This window comes from Eptesicus fuscus, chromosome 17 (assembly GCF_027574615.1).
Source record: "Eptesicus fuscus isolate TK198812 chromosome 17, DD_ASM_mEF_20220401, whole genome shotgun sequence".
Lineage (NCBI taxonomy): Eukaryota > Metazoa > Chordata > Mammalia > Chiroptera > Vespertilionidae > Eptesicus > Eptesicus fuscus.
Genome location: NC_072489.1, coordinates 58,748,238 through 58,760,955, shown reverse-complemented (window position 1 = coordinate 58,760,955; position 12,718 = coordinate 58,748,238). Strand labels below are relative to the sequence as shown.

General features: G+C 59.6%; 1 protein-coding gene across 1 annotated transcript in view; it reads left to right on the top strand.

Annotated features, from left to right (window-relative positions):
- Positions 1–12,718, top strand: part of DOCK1 (dedicator of cytokinesis 1) — a 305,731-nt gene that overhangs the window by 279,742 nt on the left and 13,271 nt on the right. The window contains exons 40-46 of the mRNA XM_054728710.1: positions 222–326; positions 2,412–2,553; positions 2,698–2,776; positions 4,358–4,442; positions 5,359–5,445; positions 7,340–7,516; positions 8,375–8,458. Coding sequence (XP_054584685.1) covers positions 222–326; positions 2,412–2,553; positions 2,698–2,776; positions 4,358–4,442; positions 5,359–5,445; positions 7,340–7,516; positions 8,375–8,458 — 759 coding nt within the window. The remainder of the gene's footprint in view (positions 1–221; positions 327–2,411; positions 2,554–2,697; positions 2,777–4,357; positions 4,443–5,358; positions 5,446–7,339; positions 7,517–8,374; positions 8,459–12,718) is intronic.

The following is a 12,718-nucleotide window of genomic DNA, read 5'->3' as shown; positions in this document are numbered from 1 at the left end:
CGCCAAAAGCAGGACGACCTGGTCACCTTAGGTTTGGGTCAGATTCCCCTGGGAATGCAGAGGATCCGTGAGAAACGCCGTGAGCCTCAGCCGGGGGCGGCTTCATGCCCCCCACCCACCCTCCTGGCTCTGCCCTGGCCCGAGGAGCCCGCTGGCGGCGTCCGGAACAGACCCCCAAACGCTCCGTTCAAACCCGAAACGCGGTTTCTCCTGCCTTTCAGAAAAAACAAGCCCAGTTCTACGAAAACATCGTCAAGGTGATCAGACCGAAGCCGGACTACTTCGCTGTGGGCTACTACGGACAGGGCTTTCCCACGTTCCTGCGGGTGAGCGTCCGCCCCGGGCACCCCCCACCGGGAGGACACGTGCCAAGCGTGAATCGCAGTAATCCCGCGGGGCTGTGGCAATGTGTTTACCCCCCCGCAGGACACCTGCCGGGGCATCTGACAATGACATTAGCAGTTGTTACAGAAGCCGGGCGACGGGAGGGCTACTGGAGGCAGGCGGGGCGGCTGCCTCTGAACACCGACGTTTTCCTCGGGAGTTTATCTCATTTTTGTAGCCCGATTCACGTTCATGTTCCTCACGAGGAACGACTAACTTTAGCTGCCCACGTCCCCGTGCGTTCGTGGCTGAAAGTAAGTGCAAAGTGAGTGGCATTTCTAGAAACTGTTACCAGTGTTTTTTCCCTAAAACTCACCCCTTTTTCTGCTAAAGCCTTTACGTGTTTTTATTACTAAGTCTTCCTTCTGGTACGTACATTTCCGACGAAGACTGCACGTTCCTGTGGTTCCTGCGTGACATTCCGTTTTGAGAGAGAGAGAGAGAGCGTTTTCCGTCCGTAACGGGTACTTGACGACAGACCTCAGCACAAAGTGGATAAAACGTTCAATTCTTAAGCTGCTCCTCCTTTAATAATTGACAGGAGCAGCGGATAAGTTGCGACTAGGGAAGGAGATAAAGCGCATGCCAGGGGATCTCTCTCTATCTTTTGAAAATTCACTAATGAGGCCCATTTTAGGGTGACCTGGAGCCGAGTCTCTGGGAGCTCCATGTAAAAACACGCAGTGGGCAGCAGCCCTCGGTCCGTCCGCCTGTCTCTCCCTTCCTCCTCCAGGCATCTGTCCGGGGTCACGGCCGACGGCAGGGCTGCAGCTGATGTGGGACCAGCCAGCCTGGAGCCCTTGCCCAGAACCCCCGGCTGAACCAGCGAGAGAGGCCCCCGTGACCGAGGCCCCAGGCCTCTCGCTGCCTTTGCTGGGCGCAGGATCCTCTGGGTTCTCAGCTCTGAGATGGGGCGGGAGGGTGGGGGGAGGAGGCAGCAGGCCAGGGCTCAGGGGTGGCATCACGCTGCCTGCCCGCTGCCACCTTCGTGTGACTGACACTCAGCCGGGGAGGCACCGAGACCTAGTGCATCTTGGAGTCAGGACCTTCCTTACAGATACATGGACAGAGCCGCTGTGTCACACGCAGGCAGAGTGCCCCCAACAAGGCAGCGTGTGTAAGGCAGGACGCAGACCTGCTTACACCCCCCAAGGTCACGCAGACCTGCTTACACCCCTCCAAGGTCACTCAGACCTGCTTACACCCCTCCAAGGTCACTCAGACCTGCTTACACCCCCCAAGGTCACGCAGACCTGCTTACACTACCCCCAAGGTCACGCAGACCTGCTTACACTACCCCCAAGGTCACGCAGACCTGCTTACACCCCCCAAGGTCACGCAGACCTGCTTACACTACCCCCAAGGTCACACAGACCTGCTTACACCCCTCCAAGGTCACGCAGACCTGCTTACACCCCCCAAGGACACCAGAATAAACTTGAGTTTCACATATTCACAGCTGCGTACCCCTTTGCCCTGCCCCGTGGTGGCACCGTGACCCAGTGGTCCTGGCGCTGGGTTTCCCTCTAGCTGTGTCACCCCCGGGGGGTGTGCACCTGGTTGTCATGGTTTGTAAACTGGTTGTTCCTGTGAAGCCTGCAGCACGTGCCCTGAGCTCAGTGGCCCGTGCTTGGTGCTGAGGACACAGGGTTAATTCACGCGGCCCTTGTTCTGGGCTCTTGCTGAGTCAGACCAGGCAATTACACGGTCAGTGCCTTTTTCTTTCTTTTTTTTTTTTTTTAACACTTTTATTGATGTCGGAGAGGAAGGGAGAGGGAGAGAGAGATAGAAATATCAATGATGAGAATCATTGATCGGCTGCCGCCTGCACGCCCCTCACTGGGGATGGAGCCTGCAACCTGGGCAGGTGCCCTGACCAGGAATCGAACCGTGACCTCCTGGTTCATAGGTCAACCACTGAGCCACGCGGGCTGGGGCAGAGCCTTTTCCTTTAAACGAGCCGGGTAGGACCCTCGTGTGTGAACGTGCCCCCCCCCCCCTTCCTTAATGAGCGTCACCGTTTGCAGGGCAAAGTGTTCATCTACCGCGGGAAGGAGTACGAGCGCCGGGAAGACTTCGAGGCTCGGCTCTTAACGCAGTTCCCGAACGCCGAGAAAATGAGGACGACGTCCCCGCCCAGCGAGGACATCAGAAGCTCCCCCGGCCAGTGTATCCTTATCGCGGGCCGGCAGCGGGAGGGCGAGGTCCGGGGCTGCCTCCCCGGCCAGTGTATCCTTATCGCGGGCCGGCAGCGGGAGGGCGAGGTCCGGGGCTGCCTCCCCGGACAGTGATCCTTGACCGCGTCACCCTCAGATATTCAGTGCTTCACGGTGAAGCCCAAGCTGGACCTGCCCCCGAAATTCCACAGGCCGGTCTCCGAGCAGATCGTGAGGTGAGCCGCCCGTCTCCTGCCCGGACGAGGGCGGGCGGGGCCGTCCGGATAGCTCTCATCGGTCCTTTTTCTGGGAGAGGCTGGGCTTAGCCTCGGCGCAGGGGAGCAGATTACTTCCACCATCTAGAAGGAAGTGGGGTGCAGTGGAGGAAGTCCGCCTGGGTTAGGGGCACCAGCCCCCCGGGTCCAGAAGCCTCGGTATAACTTCTGACAACCACAGAATGTCCTGTCCCTCGGCATCTGGGGGCACTGGTTCCAGGACCCCCTGCTCAGGTCCCCTCCATACAACGGCGGAGCCCAATGCCCACAGTCAGCCCTCCGCGTCGGGGGCTCCCCGCCGTGGGTGGAAAACAGTCACGTGATTACGGACAAGCATCCACGTTCAGTGGGCCTGTGCCGATCACACCCGTGTTGCTAGAGTATCAACCGGCAGGGGAAGGGGGCACCTGGTCTGCTTATGACCCACCGGGCAGAGGATCCTGGGAAGTTTTCAGCAGGGTGCCCACCCCTCTCCCCCCGCCCGACCCCCACCACCCCCGTGCCTGGGTGTGGCCCGAGTGTTTGCGTTCTGCGAGGCAGGAAGAGCGAGTCCAGGCTCGCTCCCCGTGGAGAACTACACACAGCGATTTGAGTGGGATTTTCCGCCTCTCCTCTGAGGCGCACCTGGCTCGGCAGTGCTGTGGCCACAGCCTGCTTCCGATGTTTCTTGGATGTTAAGAATTTTCTTTTCTGTTTGATCCATGTTCTGGTGAAAACACAAACAAAACAACAACTATTTGATGGCTCAGGATCTGCTTACCTTGAGCCTGAGGCTGGGTGGGCTCTCATATCCTTAGCCTCTTGTCCGCGATCATGATAAATAAACTGGGATTCTGCTGATGGACCCACGGTAGCATCCGCAAGGCACGCGTTCTACGTTGTGCGACATTTTCTCCTCAGAGACATAAAGCAAAGAGCGGACCGTCGTACGCGCTCAGCTATTTCCCTCCGGCGTGGGGAGCCCGCCTGCGTGTCAGTGCAGGGTCCCCACCCCCCACCCCGGGTGAGGGGGGCGCGCTGGTCCCGTCCACGCCACTCTTGGTGGTTGCCGATCTGCCGTGTGTGGATCTGAAACTACGAGTAAAGCATGGAAGAACCGTTTAAAAATAATAAAGGTGTAGTTTTTTATTTTCACAATAATAAAGTATTAAGTGAAATTATCTGAAGGAGCTCGCTGTTGAAAGACTGAGCTGCACGGACCCATCGCTGATGGAGAGCGTTACGGAACGAGCACACGCGTGGAGGCGGGCTGTCCCTGTCCTTGGAGTCACCTTCGCCGCGTTGTGTCTCTGTCGCTCTGCATCTGGTCTCCCTGAGGGTTTGGGGGGCGGGGAGGAGGCAGCTCCAGCTCATTTTTCCACCTGCCAACGTCCGCGTCGAAGCTGCGGGGAGAGGCAGGCTCAGCGAGCGCCTCGGGTCAAGGTCAGGGATATTTTAGGGAATGGGTGACCTGTTGGGAGGCAAGGCCTCGCCTCGCAAAGGAGGTTCAATGCCTAATGATTTCTTTGGGGGTTCAATGCCTAATGATTTCTCTCTCTGCAGTTTCTACAGGGTGAACGAGGTCCAGCGATTTGAATATTCCCGGCCGATCCGCAAGGGAGAGAAAAACCCAGACAATGAATTTGCGGTAAACACACACACACACACACACACACACACACACACACACACACACACACACACCACCCCTAAAGCTCATTCCACCCCCAGTGCGGCCTCAGAGGCCCCGCGTGCAGACACCCTAGCATAGCGGCCCTCACACGTAGTGAGACGATGGCGCCTCACAGACCACGTCCCAGGTCCCCAGGAGGCTGTGACAGGTGACAGGTGACGGCGCTGTGGAAGTGCCTCTGAGGTCACAGCACACACGTGCCTCCTCCGGGGCGTGTCCGAGTCGCCTCCATCCGGACCCGGGTCCCGCGCAGGTGCCTCCGTGTGCCCTGTGTCTGTATCAGGGTCGCTGTGCACAGACTCCGCCGCTCCCAGGGAGGGAGCTGACAGCGCAGGAGGTGGGGTGAAGGAGTTACGTTGATTGGCTCGAAACACTTTCCTCCCATATGTACGGCAGCCTCTTACAAAACATGTAGATTACGCAGTGGTGTTTTCTTGAAACCATACACACTTTTTCATGCTTAGTACATGCGTAAGTGGCCGTGTCTGAGTAGTGGGTGATTCTTCTCCCTTCCATTTCCGTATCTTTATTTTAGAACGTCAGCATGCGCTGGTTGGGTGGGAATACTGAAGCTTAAAGCACTGGCTTTGTTACTGTGTGAGAGGTCCCCTAACGAAGCCCCGTTGTCCTCCATGCACGTGCCTTTGAGTTTATCTGACGGGACGGCTCAGTAAGGCTCGGGCCTCACTCACGGCAGCCTTTCCAGAAACCTGTTTGCTCCGAGGGAACCCCCCCCCCCCATTTTCCCGAGCGTCCCCTCTCCCAGGGGGACCCCGTCTTCGGGGGCTGGCCTTGCGAGGGCCGGAAGTCCCGTTGGGGCAGAAGCCGCCGAGCTGCTGACCCTGCTCACACGGGCGTGTTCCCTTCGCAGAACATGTGGATCGAGAGGACCGTCTACACGACCGCGTACAAGTTGCCTGGGATTCTCCGGTGGTTTGAGGTCAAGTCCGTTTTCATGGTAAGGACACGCCCGGGAGGAATGTCGTGGCCCTCGCTCATGCTTCCCCACGCGTGCCGTGTGGTCACTGCCCAGTGCACATGCCGCCCCCAGATCAGACAGACGGAACCCCACATCACACTGCCTCCCCCTCCTCCCCGTGCTCCCCGGAGCCCCGGTCTCTTCGTCCTCAAACATCCTAGTGCGATGTGGGCACAGCCGGTGGAGCCTATGGGAAAGGGGACTGAGCTTCCTGCCTCCCACAAGGTGGGGAGCCAGCCCTCCCCCGGGTGGCGACAGCCCCTCCTTCCCTTAGCTAAATGGAGAGTTTAGGACCAGGTCCATTTGCATAGGGTTTTCCCAGCTCCTTCCTGATGGCTCCATCGCCATTTGCATGACAAACACCTTGATTAATAGCACTTGCTCATTTCAAGCCAAGATAGCTGGGTACTCCTCCCTGGCACTTAAAAAAAAAAGTTCTTTTATTAATTTCAGAGAGAGGGAGAGAAAGAGAAATATCCGTGATGAGAAAGCATCATGCATCAGCTGCCTCCTGCACACCCCCTACTGGGGATTGAGCATGTGCCCTGACCGGGAATCGAACCAGTGACCTCCTGGTGCATGGGATGATGCTCAACCACTGAGCCACACAGGCCAGGCACCTCCCCAGCACTTTTTTTTTCCATTTTTTTTATTAAGGTATTATATGTGTACATATCTTACCATTGCCCCCCCCCCCCCCCCCCCACTCCCCAGCACTTTTTAAAGAAATAAAGACTTGCATCTCATTGGCTAAACCCTGCTTTGCCTGCGGAGAGCCGTGGGGTCGGTTCCTTAGGGACTAGTCAGCCGTAGGCTCTCCTTGAACGCATGGCAGCAGCGATGGCCTGCATATGCGGTCAGGTTGAAAGATGTCCGTTTTGTAGTGTCTCCTGCCTGCTGTCACCCGGCAGGGTCTTAGCCAGAGGGCGTGGGCTACCATTTAGTGTACAGTGAATCCCCTTGAAAAATCCAGATTTGGTTCTAGAACACATGGGGACCTCTCTTCCCAGCTCTGTTTCCTCTAGTCCCGTGGTCGGCAAACTGCGACTCGCGAGCCACCTGCGGCTCTTTGGCCCCTTGAGTGTGGCTTTTCCACAAACTACCACGGCCTGGGCGAGTCTATTTTGAAGAAGTGGCGTTAGAACAAGTTTAAGTTTAAAAAATTTGGCTCTCAAAAGAAATGTCAATCGTTGTCCTGTTGATATTTGGCTCTGTTGGCTAATGAGTTTGCCGACCACTGCCCTAGTGTTCATCCTTACCAGTCTGAGGCCTGGGCCACCCCAGAGCGTGTCCCGCTCACCCCATCCCCTCCCCACCCCAGGTGACCCTCCTGATCAGAAGCCCCGGGCTCCGTCCCTCTCCCCACCCTGGGCCCTCTCACTTTCTGCGCTGGGAGCGCCCTCCGTGGGCCCTCGGCACCCGGGCAGGCCCTGAGGGGGCGGCTCAGGAGACACGTGGCAGCACGCAAGCCTCGCGGGCACCATTGCGTGAGCCGGGGCAGAAGAGGGCCCTTCCTTCGCCAGGCGCTCAGCCTTGGGATGAGCTTCTGCCCAGGAGCCCTTTGTCGTCGGGGTTCTGTAGTCGGGGAGCTGCCCAGGTGCCCCGGGGGGCGAGGGGGAGGCGGCCTGGCACTGTTCCTTTGGGATCGGCGCGTGGGGACCACACGTGTGGACACACGATGAGACTGAAATGCCTGGCTGCCTGCGTCCGGGGAATCGGGGACCGCGCCCCAAAAAGCCGCTGGGTAGAAAGGACCACGGAAGGAGGAAGCTGTCCTCGCTCGGAAATGCTGCTCCCTGGCGAGGGGCCGGCGATGGGCGTGGAAGCAGCCGGCCCGACTGCCTGTGTGTCTGCCCCCCCCCCCCGCCCGCAGGTGGAGATCAGCCCCCTGGAGAACGCCATCGAGACCATGCAGCTGACCAACGACAAGCTGGACGGCATGGTGCAGCAGCACCTGGAGGACCCCAGCCTGCCCATCAACCCGCTCTCCATGCTGCTCAACGGCATCGTGGACCCGGCCGTCATGGGCGGCTTCGCCAACTACGAAAAGGCAGGTGGCACGCCAGCTCTCCACAGCCCTGCCCAGGGACGGCCCACCCTGGTCGCCGAGCGGCGCAGAGCGATGAGCCAGGCCAGGCCAGGGGACCCGGCAGCCCCGCGGGCTGGAGACGGTCCAGGGCCCGCCACGGCCAGGCCTGGGCCGGGCACGGTCCCCCGGGTTGGCTCTGAGAGTGACCCCCGTGGCTTTCATGAGCCCTGGGGTCACTGAGGCCACAGGATCGAGTCTGTCAGGGCCGGCTCGAGGAGAGGGCCCGCGGGCCCCGGGGAGCATCAGATGGGCGTGGGCAGGGTTGACGGACAGCCGTGTGGTCTGGCCCCGGCGTTGGCACCACAGCCGCCCCGTCCTTGTAAGCCCAGTCGGCAGCCTGGCCCTGGCCATTCGTTCTTCCGCGCCTGCGGCTGCTCTGAATCGAGAGCAGAGCTGACCCCTGGTCCAGACAAGCAAAAGCAGAGGCCGAGGGTCCCTGCCCCAGCGGGCCCCACCAGACCTGGGCAGGGCTCAGGGTGGGGGTGACGGGCCTGTAAGCCTCTGGGGAGCTGCCACCCAGCAGACTGAGCCACTCACCTGAGTCCCGGTCAGCTGAGCCTTTGCTGGGCTCCCAGGCCTGGGGTGCCACCCCGAATGCCCCTCCTGGCTGCCCGTTCGCTCCATGGATTGACTGGACTGGACTCTGTGCCCTGGGTTCTGGGGGGGGGTTGGGGGGGGCGTCCAGCCAGGGGAGTGTGCTCCCTGGCGGCAGGAGTGTGAGTCTGTTTGACCCACAGCTCTGTCCCCGGGGCCTGGCGCACAGTAGGTGTGCAGAGTGCGTGTTGGGTGCGGGGTACTGAGTGGCCCCTGCCCCGCCAGGCCTTCTTCACGGAGCGGTACCTGCAGGAGCACCCGGAGGCGCACGAGAAGATCGAGAAGCTCAAGGACCTGATCGCGTGGCAGGTGAGCGGGGACGCAGCCTCGCGGGGTGCGAGCGGTGGGGGTGGGGGGTCGTCACATCTGGGTTTCCCAACTTCAATGCGACTCATTGCTTTGCTTTTCTGCTGGTGCTCCTGAGGCCCCGAGTCTTTCCTCGGAGGGGCGTGATCCTAAAGGGGGGCGGGGAGGAGGTGACTGCCGAGGGTGTCTGTGTCCGTGGACGCTGCCTGTTCAACATCCGGGCATCCTGAAGCCGCGGCGAGCCGGGCGGTGCAGGGGCGTCAGGCCGGTGCTCCTGGGAGCTCTGCCCACTTTGGGCAGCTCACTTCTTGGGGCTGTTTTCTCTCGTGGGCGGCGAGCAGGGTGCTGGCTGGGGTAACCCACAGCCGGCTGGGTGCAGAGCTCAGGGGTAGGGGGATGTCAGGGAGCCCAGGCCCCCTTGCATCTGGCCGGGCACGGCACCCCTGGCCGCCTTGCTAAGCGAGGCTCCCAGGCCGATGGTGGGTCCCTGACACGGTCGGCTCCTCCTGAGGAGACACCTCTGGGGACCCCTCTGTCCTGGCCATTCCGAGCCTCAGCTGCGTGGCTCCTCCATCGCCAGCCCATTAGCTAGCGTGGCCTCCTAGGGTGGAGTGGGCTAAGCTTAGCTTTCAAGCCAAGTTACACGTACTCCTGTGATAGTCTATTGTGGTGACACTTACAGAGCACACGACGTACCACCCTAACCATTTTAAGCGCACAGTTCAGTGGCAATGCCGTACACCCACACCGTGGTGCAACCATCACACCGTCATCTCCAGGACGCTCTGTCTCGCAAAACCAAAACTCTGTCCCCATTGAACAGCTCCCCATTCTTCCTGCCCCCGACACCCCCCTTCTCCTCTCTGTCCCCATGAATTCCCCTACTCACGGAGCCTCCCATGGGTGGAGTGGTCCCGTGTTCGTCCTTCTGTGCCTGGCTGTCTCACTCAGCATCATGTCCCCAAGGGTCACCCTCCTTTGGAAGGCTGGACCATGCTCCGTTGTGTCTGCACCACGTCACACTAACCGTTCACGCTCCGAGGGACCCTGGCTGTTCCCGCCTTTGGGCGACGGTGAATAATGTTGCGGGGAACCTGTTCGACCCCCTGCTTTCGCTTGCGTGGGGCGCACACTCAGAAGCGGGTGCTGGTGACGCACTCATTCTGTTTCCCGTCCTTTGAGGAACCACCAGGCGGTTTGCCGCCGCGGCTGCGCCGGTTCAGCATCCCGCCTGCCGTCACGTCCAGGGCCCCAGTTGGTCCACATCCTCGCCAGCACTTGCTACTTTCCGTTACTGTTGTTGGCGTGCGAGTTTTGAAATAACCATCCTAATGGCTGTGACTGTGCCACAAATCGCATGCACGTGGCATCTGTTGGGCTGGGAATTACTCCGTGATAAGAAGTGTTGGGCCTGGCCAGTGTGGCTCAGGGGTTGGGCATTGACCTATGAACCAGGAGGTCATGGTTGGATACCCGGTCAGGGCACATGCCCTGGTTGCAGGCTCAATCCCCAGTGGGAGGCCAGAAGGGGTGCAGGAGGCAGCCGATCCATGATTCTCTCTCATCACTGATGTCTCTATCTCTCTCTTCCTCTCCCTTCCTCTGTGAAATCAATAAAAATATATTTTTAAAAAAAGGAAGAAAGAGACATTGGGACCTCCTTGGCCAAATTGCCTGGAACGGAAGCCTCCTGTGGGTGGTTTCCTGTTACTAAAAAACAGGGAGAGCGTTGAAGTGACTGGAAGTTTCCAATGTAGATGTTGCCGTAACCAGAGGGTACACAATTCAAACCTCCCGAAGACTCTGCAACCACTGCTACACTAAAACTAGTTTGGTCTGCACAAGTTCTATTGATTTTTTTTCCCCTGTAAGCTTTTACAGCAAATTGGATTTTAAGAGTTTCGAGTCCTACAGAGGAAAATAATTTGTTCCCCAGAGAGAACTGTGTCAGCACTGTGTCATCGCCCCAATAACTTCATTAAAGGATGACTTCTAAAGCAGCTTGCGGGGAGCTGAAAGAAGGCATCTGTTTTCTAGCAACTTCATTAAATCAAAAGCCTGAAAATACATATTCAGACGTCACCTGCGATTTCGCTCTCGTTTGCCGCGTTTTGAACGCCGTGTGTCCTCTCCCTCGCTGAGCCTTGCCGTCATGAAGCAGGAGTGTGGGGCGCTCTGAATCTTCCCTTCTGCTTTTGTCGCTGTGTTTGGTTGTTGTTTTCTGAGACTCCGTGTGGGTGGAGCGAGTGTCCCCCGGGAATCCCCGGCCGCGCCGGCGCAGTTCCCACCCCTGAGGCGCAGTCCGCACATCCTGCTTCCTCAAACCGCTGGTGGAGGCTGGTGATGGGTGCCGGGCAGCTCCCCGCTCTGTGCCAGGGCCTCGGCGGGCCGGGGCTGACCGCTCCTCCCCCGGGGGCCTGGAGGCAGGTGCAGGCTGCTTCGCTGCTTCGTGGCTGCCAGTGAGCGCCAGCCCCCACCCGAGGGCCCAGCTGGGTCGCTCCCAGAGCAGCTGTCTCCTTGAGCGTCCCTGCCCGGTGCCCAGAGGTGAGTCCACACAGACTCGGATTAACCCGCAGGGATGCGTCCGCGTTTCTCTTTGAAACGAGAGGCCAGCCTCCCTCGTCGTCCCCAGCTGGTGACAGGTACCTCGTCGTGGCCGGGGTGGCACTCCCTGCGCACGGAGCAGCCCTCCCTGATGCTCCCTGCTGCCAGCAGGCCGGCCCGGGACACAGGGCCAGCCTCAAGGCCGGCGCTGCCTGGAAGAAGGGCCTCCTGCTCCGTGGGAGCAATGCCAGGGGGGCTCTCTCCCCGCTCTGGGGGGCTCTTTAGAAAGGCAGGTTCCTGGGCCCCGTTCCAGGGCACATCGGGGCCCACGTGGGGGTCAGCAGTCTGTCCCCAGATCTCGGTGCTCAGCCAGGTCGATCCGCCTGGATTGACGGGTCTCTGAAGGCCATCCAGGCCTCGCGCCGTGGCCTCTGTGTGTGTGTTCAGCGCCGGAGCGGTTGGAGGGAGGGTTCATTCATGGCTGCACCTCAGCCCCACGTGGACACAGATCCCGCTGCCAAAGAAGGTTCTAGGTGGCCCACGCCAGGCACCTCTCTGGGGGATAAATTTCATGCCCCATACATGTCACCTGCCAGATTGCAGTTCGGGGTCTTAACGTTAGTCCAGCAAGTAGCTTCTTTGGGTCAAGAATCCGCCCAATGCAGGGTTTTATCAAACCCACAGAACACTGATGGGATTGCATTTTGCACATTCCAGAAAGATCCCTTCTCCATCGAAATGTGTTCAGTGTGGAGGGTGGCTGTGCCTTAACCTGCAGGCCGCACCCCCACACTTGCCTTCGCACCCAGCTAGACACGCCACCTCTTCCAGCCCCCCTCAAGGCTGTCCCAGCCTGCCTCCGCCGGCCCCCGAGGGGGGCTCAGGAAGCAGAAGGGTTCTCGTCAGCATTTACCACTGTACCCCTGCACAGACCCAGCAGCCCGGGGGGCCGCGGTCCGCAGGGGCGATTCCCACGGAATGGTAAACCCCCGTTAGCCGGGACCGCACCTCACACCGTCCTGCTGCAGTCACGGCGGGAAGCGGGTGCCTGGCGGGGACCTGGGGTCAGGCCCAACTGTCAGCCAAACCAACTGTGTGGGTGCAGCCAGAGGGCTGCACACGGGGGGCGCGGGGGACACATTCCCAGCCCCCCTTCCTGGAGTGCCGCAGAGGCCACAGCTGCCTGCCATAGATGCCAGCCAGGCGCAGGTTGTGCCGTGATTCATCTTGACAAGGTTTCGAGAAGTTGTTCACATGAAATTCAATTGTGTACTTATTACCCGTCTTCGGAGCCTGCTCCTTGGGGTTGGGGTGCTGCTGCACGAGGAAATCTGTCTCTAATCAGTGCGTCGATTTAATTATAAGTTATTAAGAGGAAGCTCTGCGCTTGATTGCGGTGAAGAGTGTCGCGCTCCCTGTCGGAGCGGGAGGGGCGGGGGCGTTGGCAGCAGAACCGGGAGGGAGCCAGCCTTCCCTGCCCCGCCCCTGACAGCGGCCGGAGGGTCCTGGTTTTGCTTGTGAGGAAACGTCTCTTGGTGACACTTTTAAAGGTCAGCTGAGTCTCCACGCTCCGAAGGGAGGTGTTGGCGGGAGACTTGGTGACAGCCGGGCTGGCGGCGAAGAGATTATTTTTAGTTCTTGAGGAAGAAAAGATGCGGATTCATTTCCAAAGCATGTCTTTCAGGACCCATAGACTTAGATGGATCCCATTGACTCAGA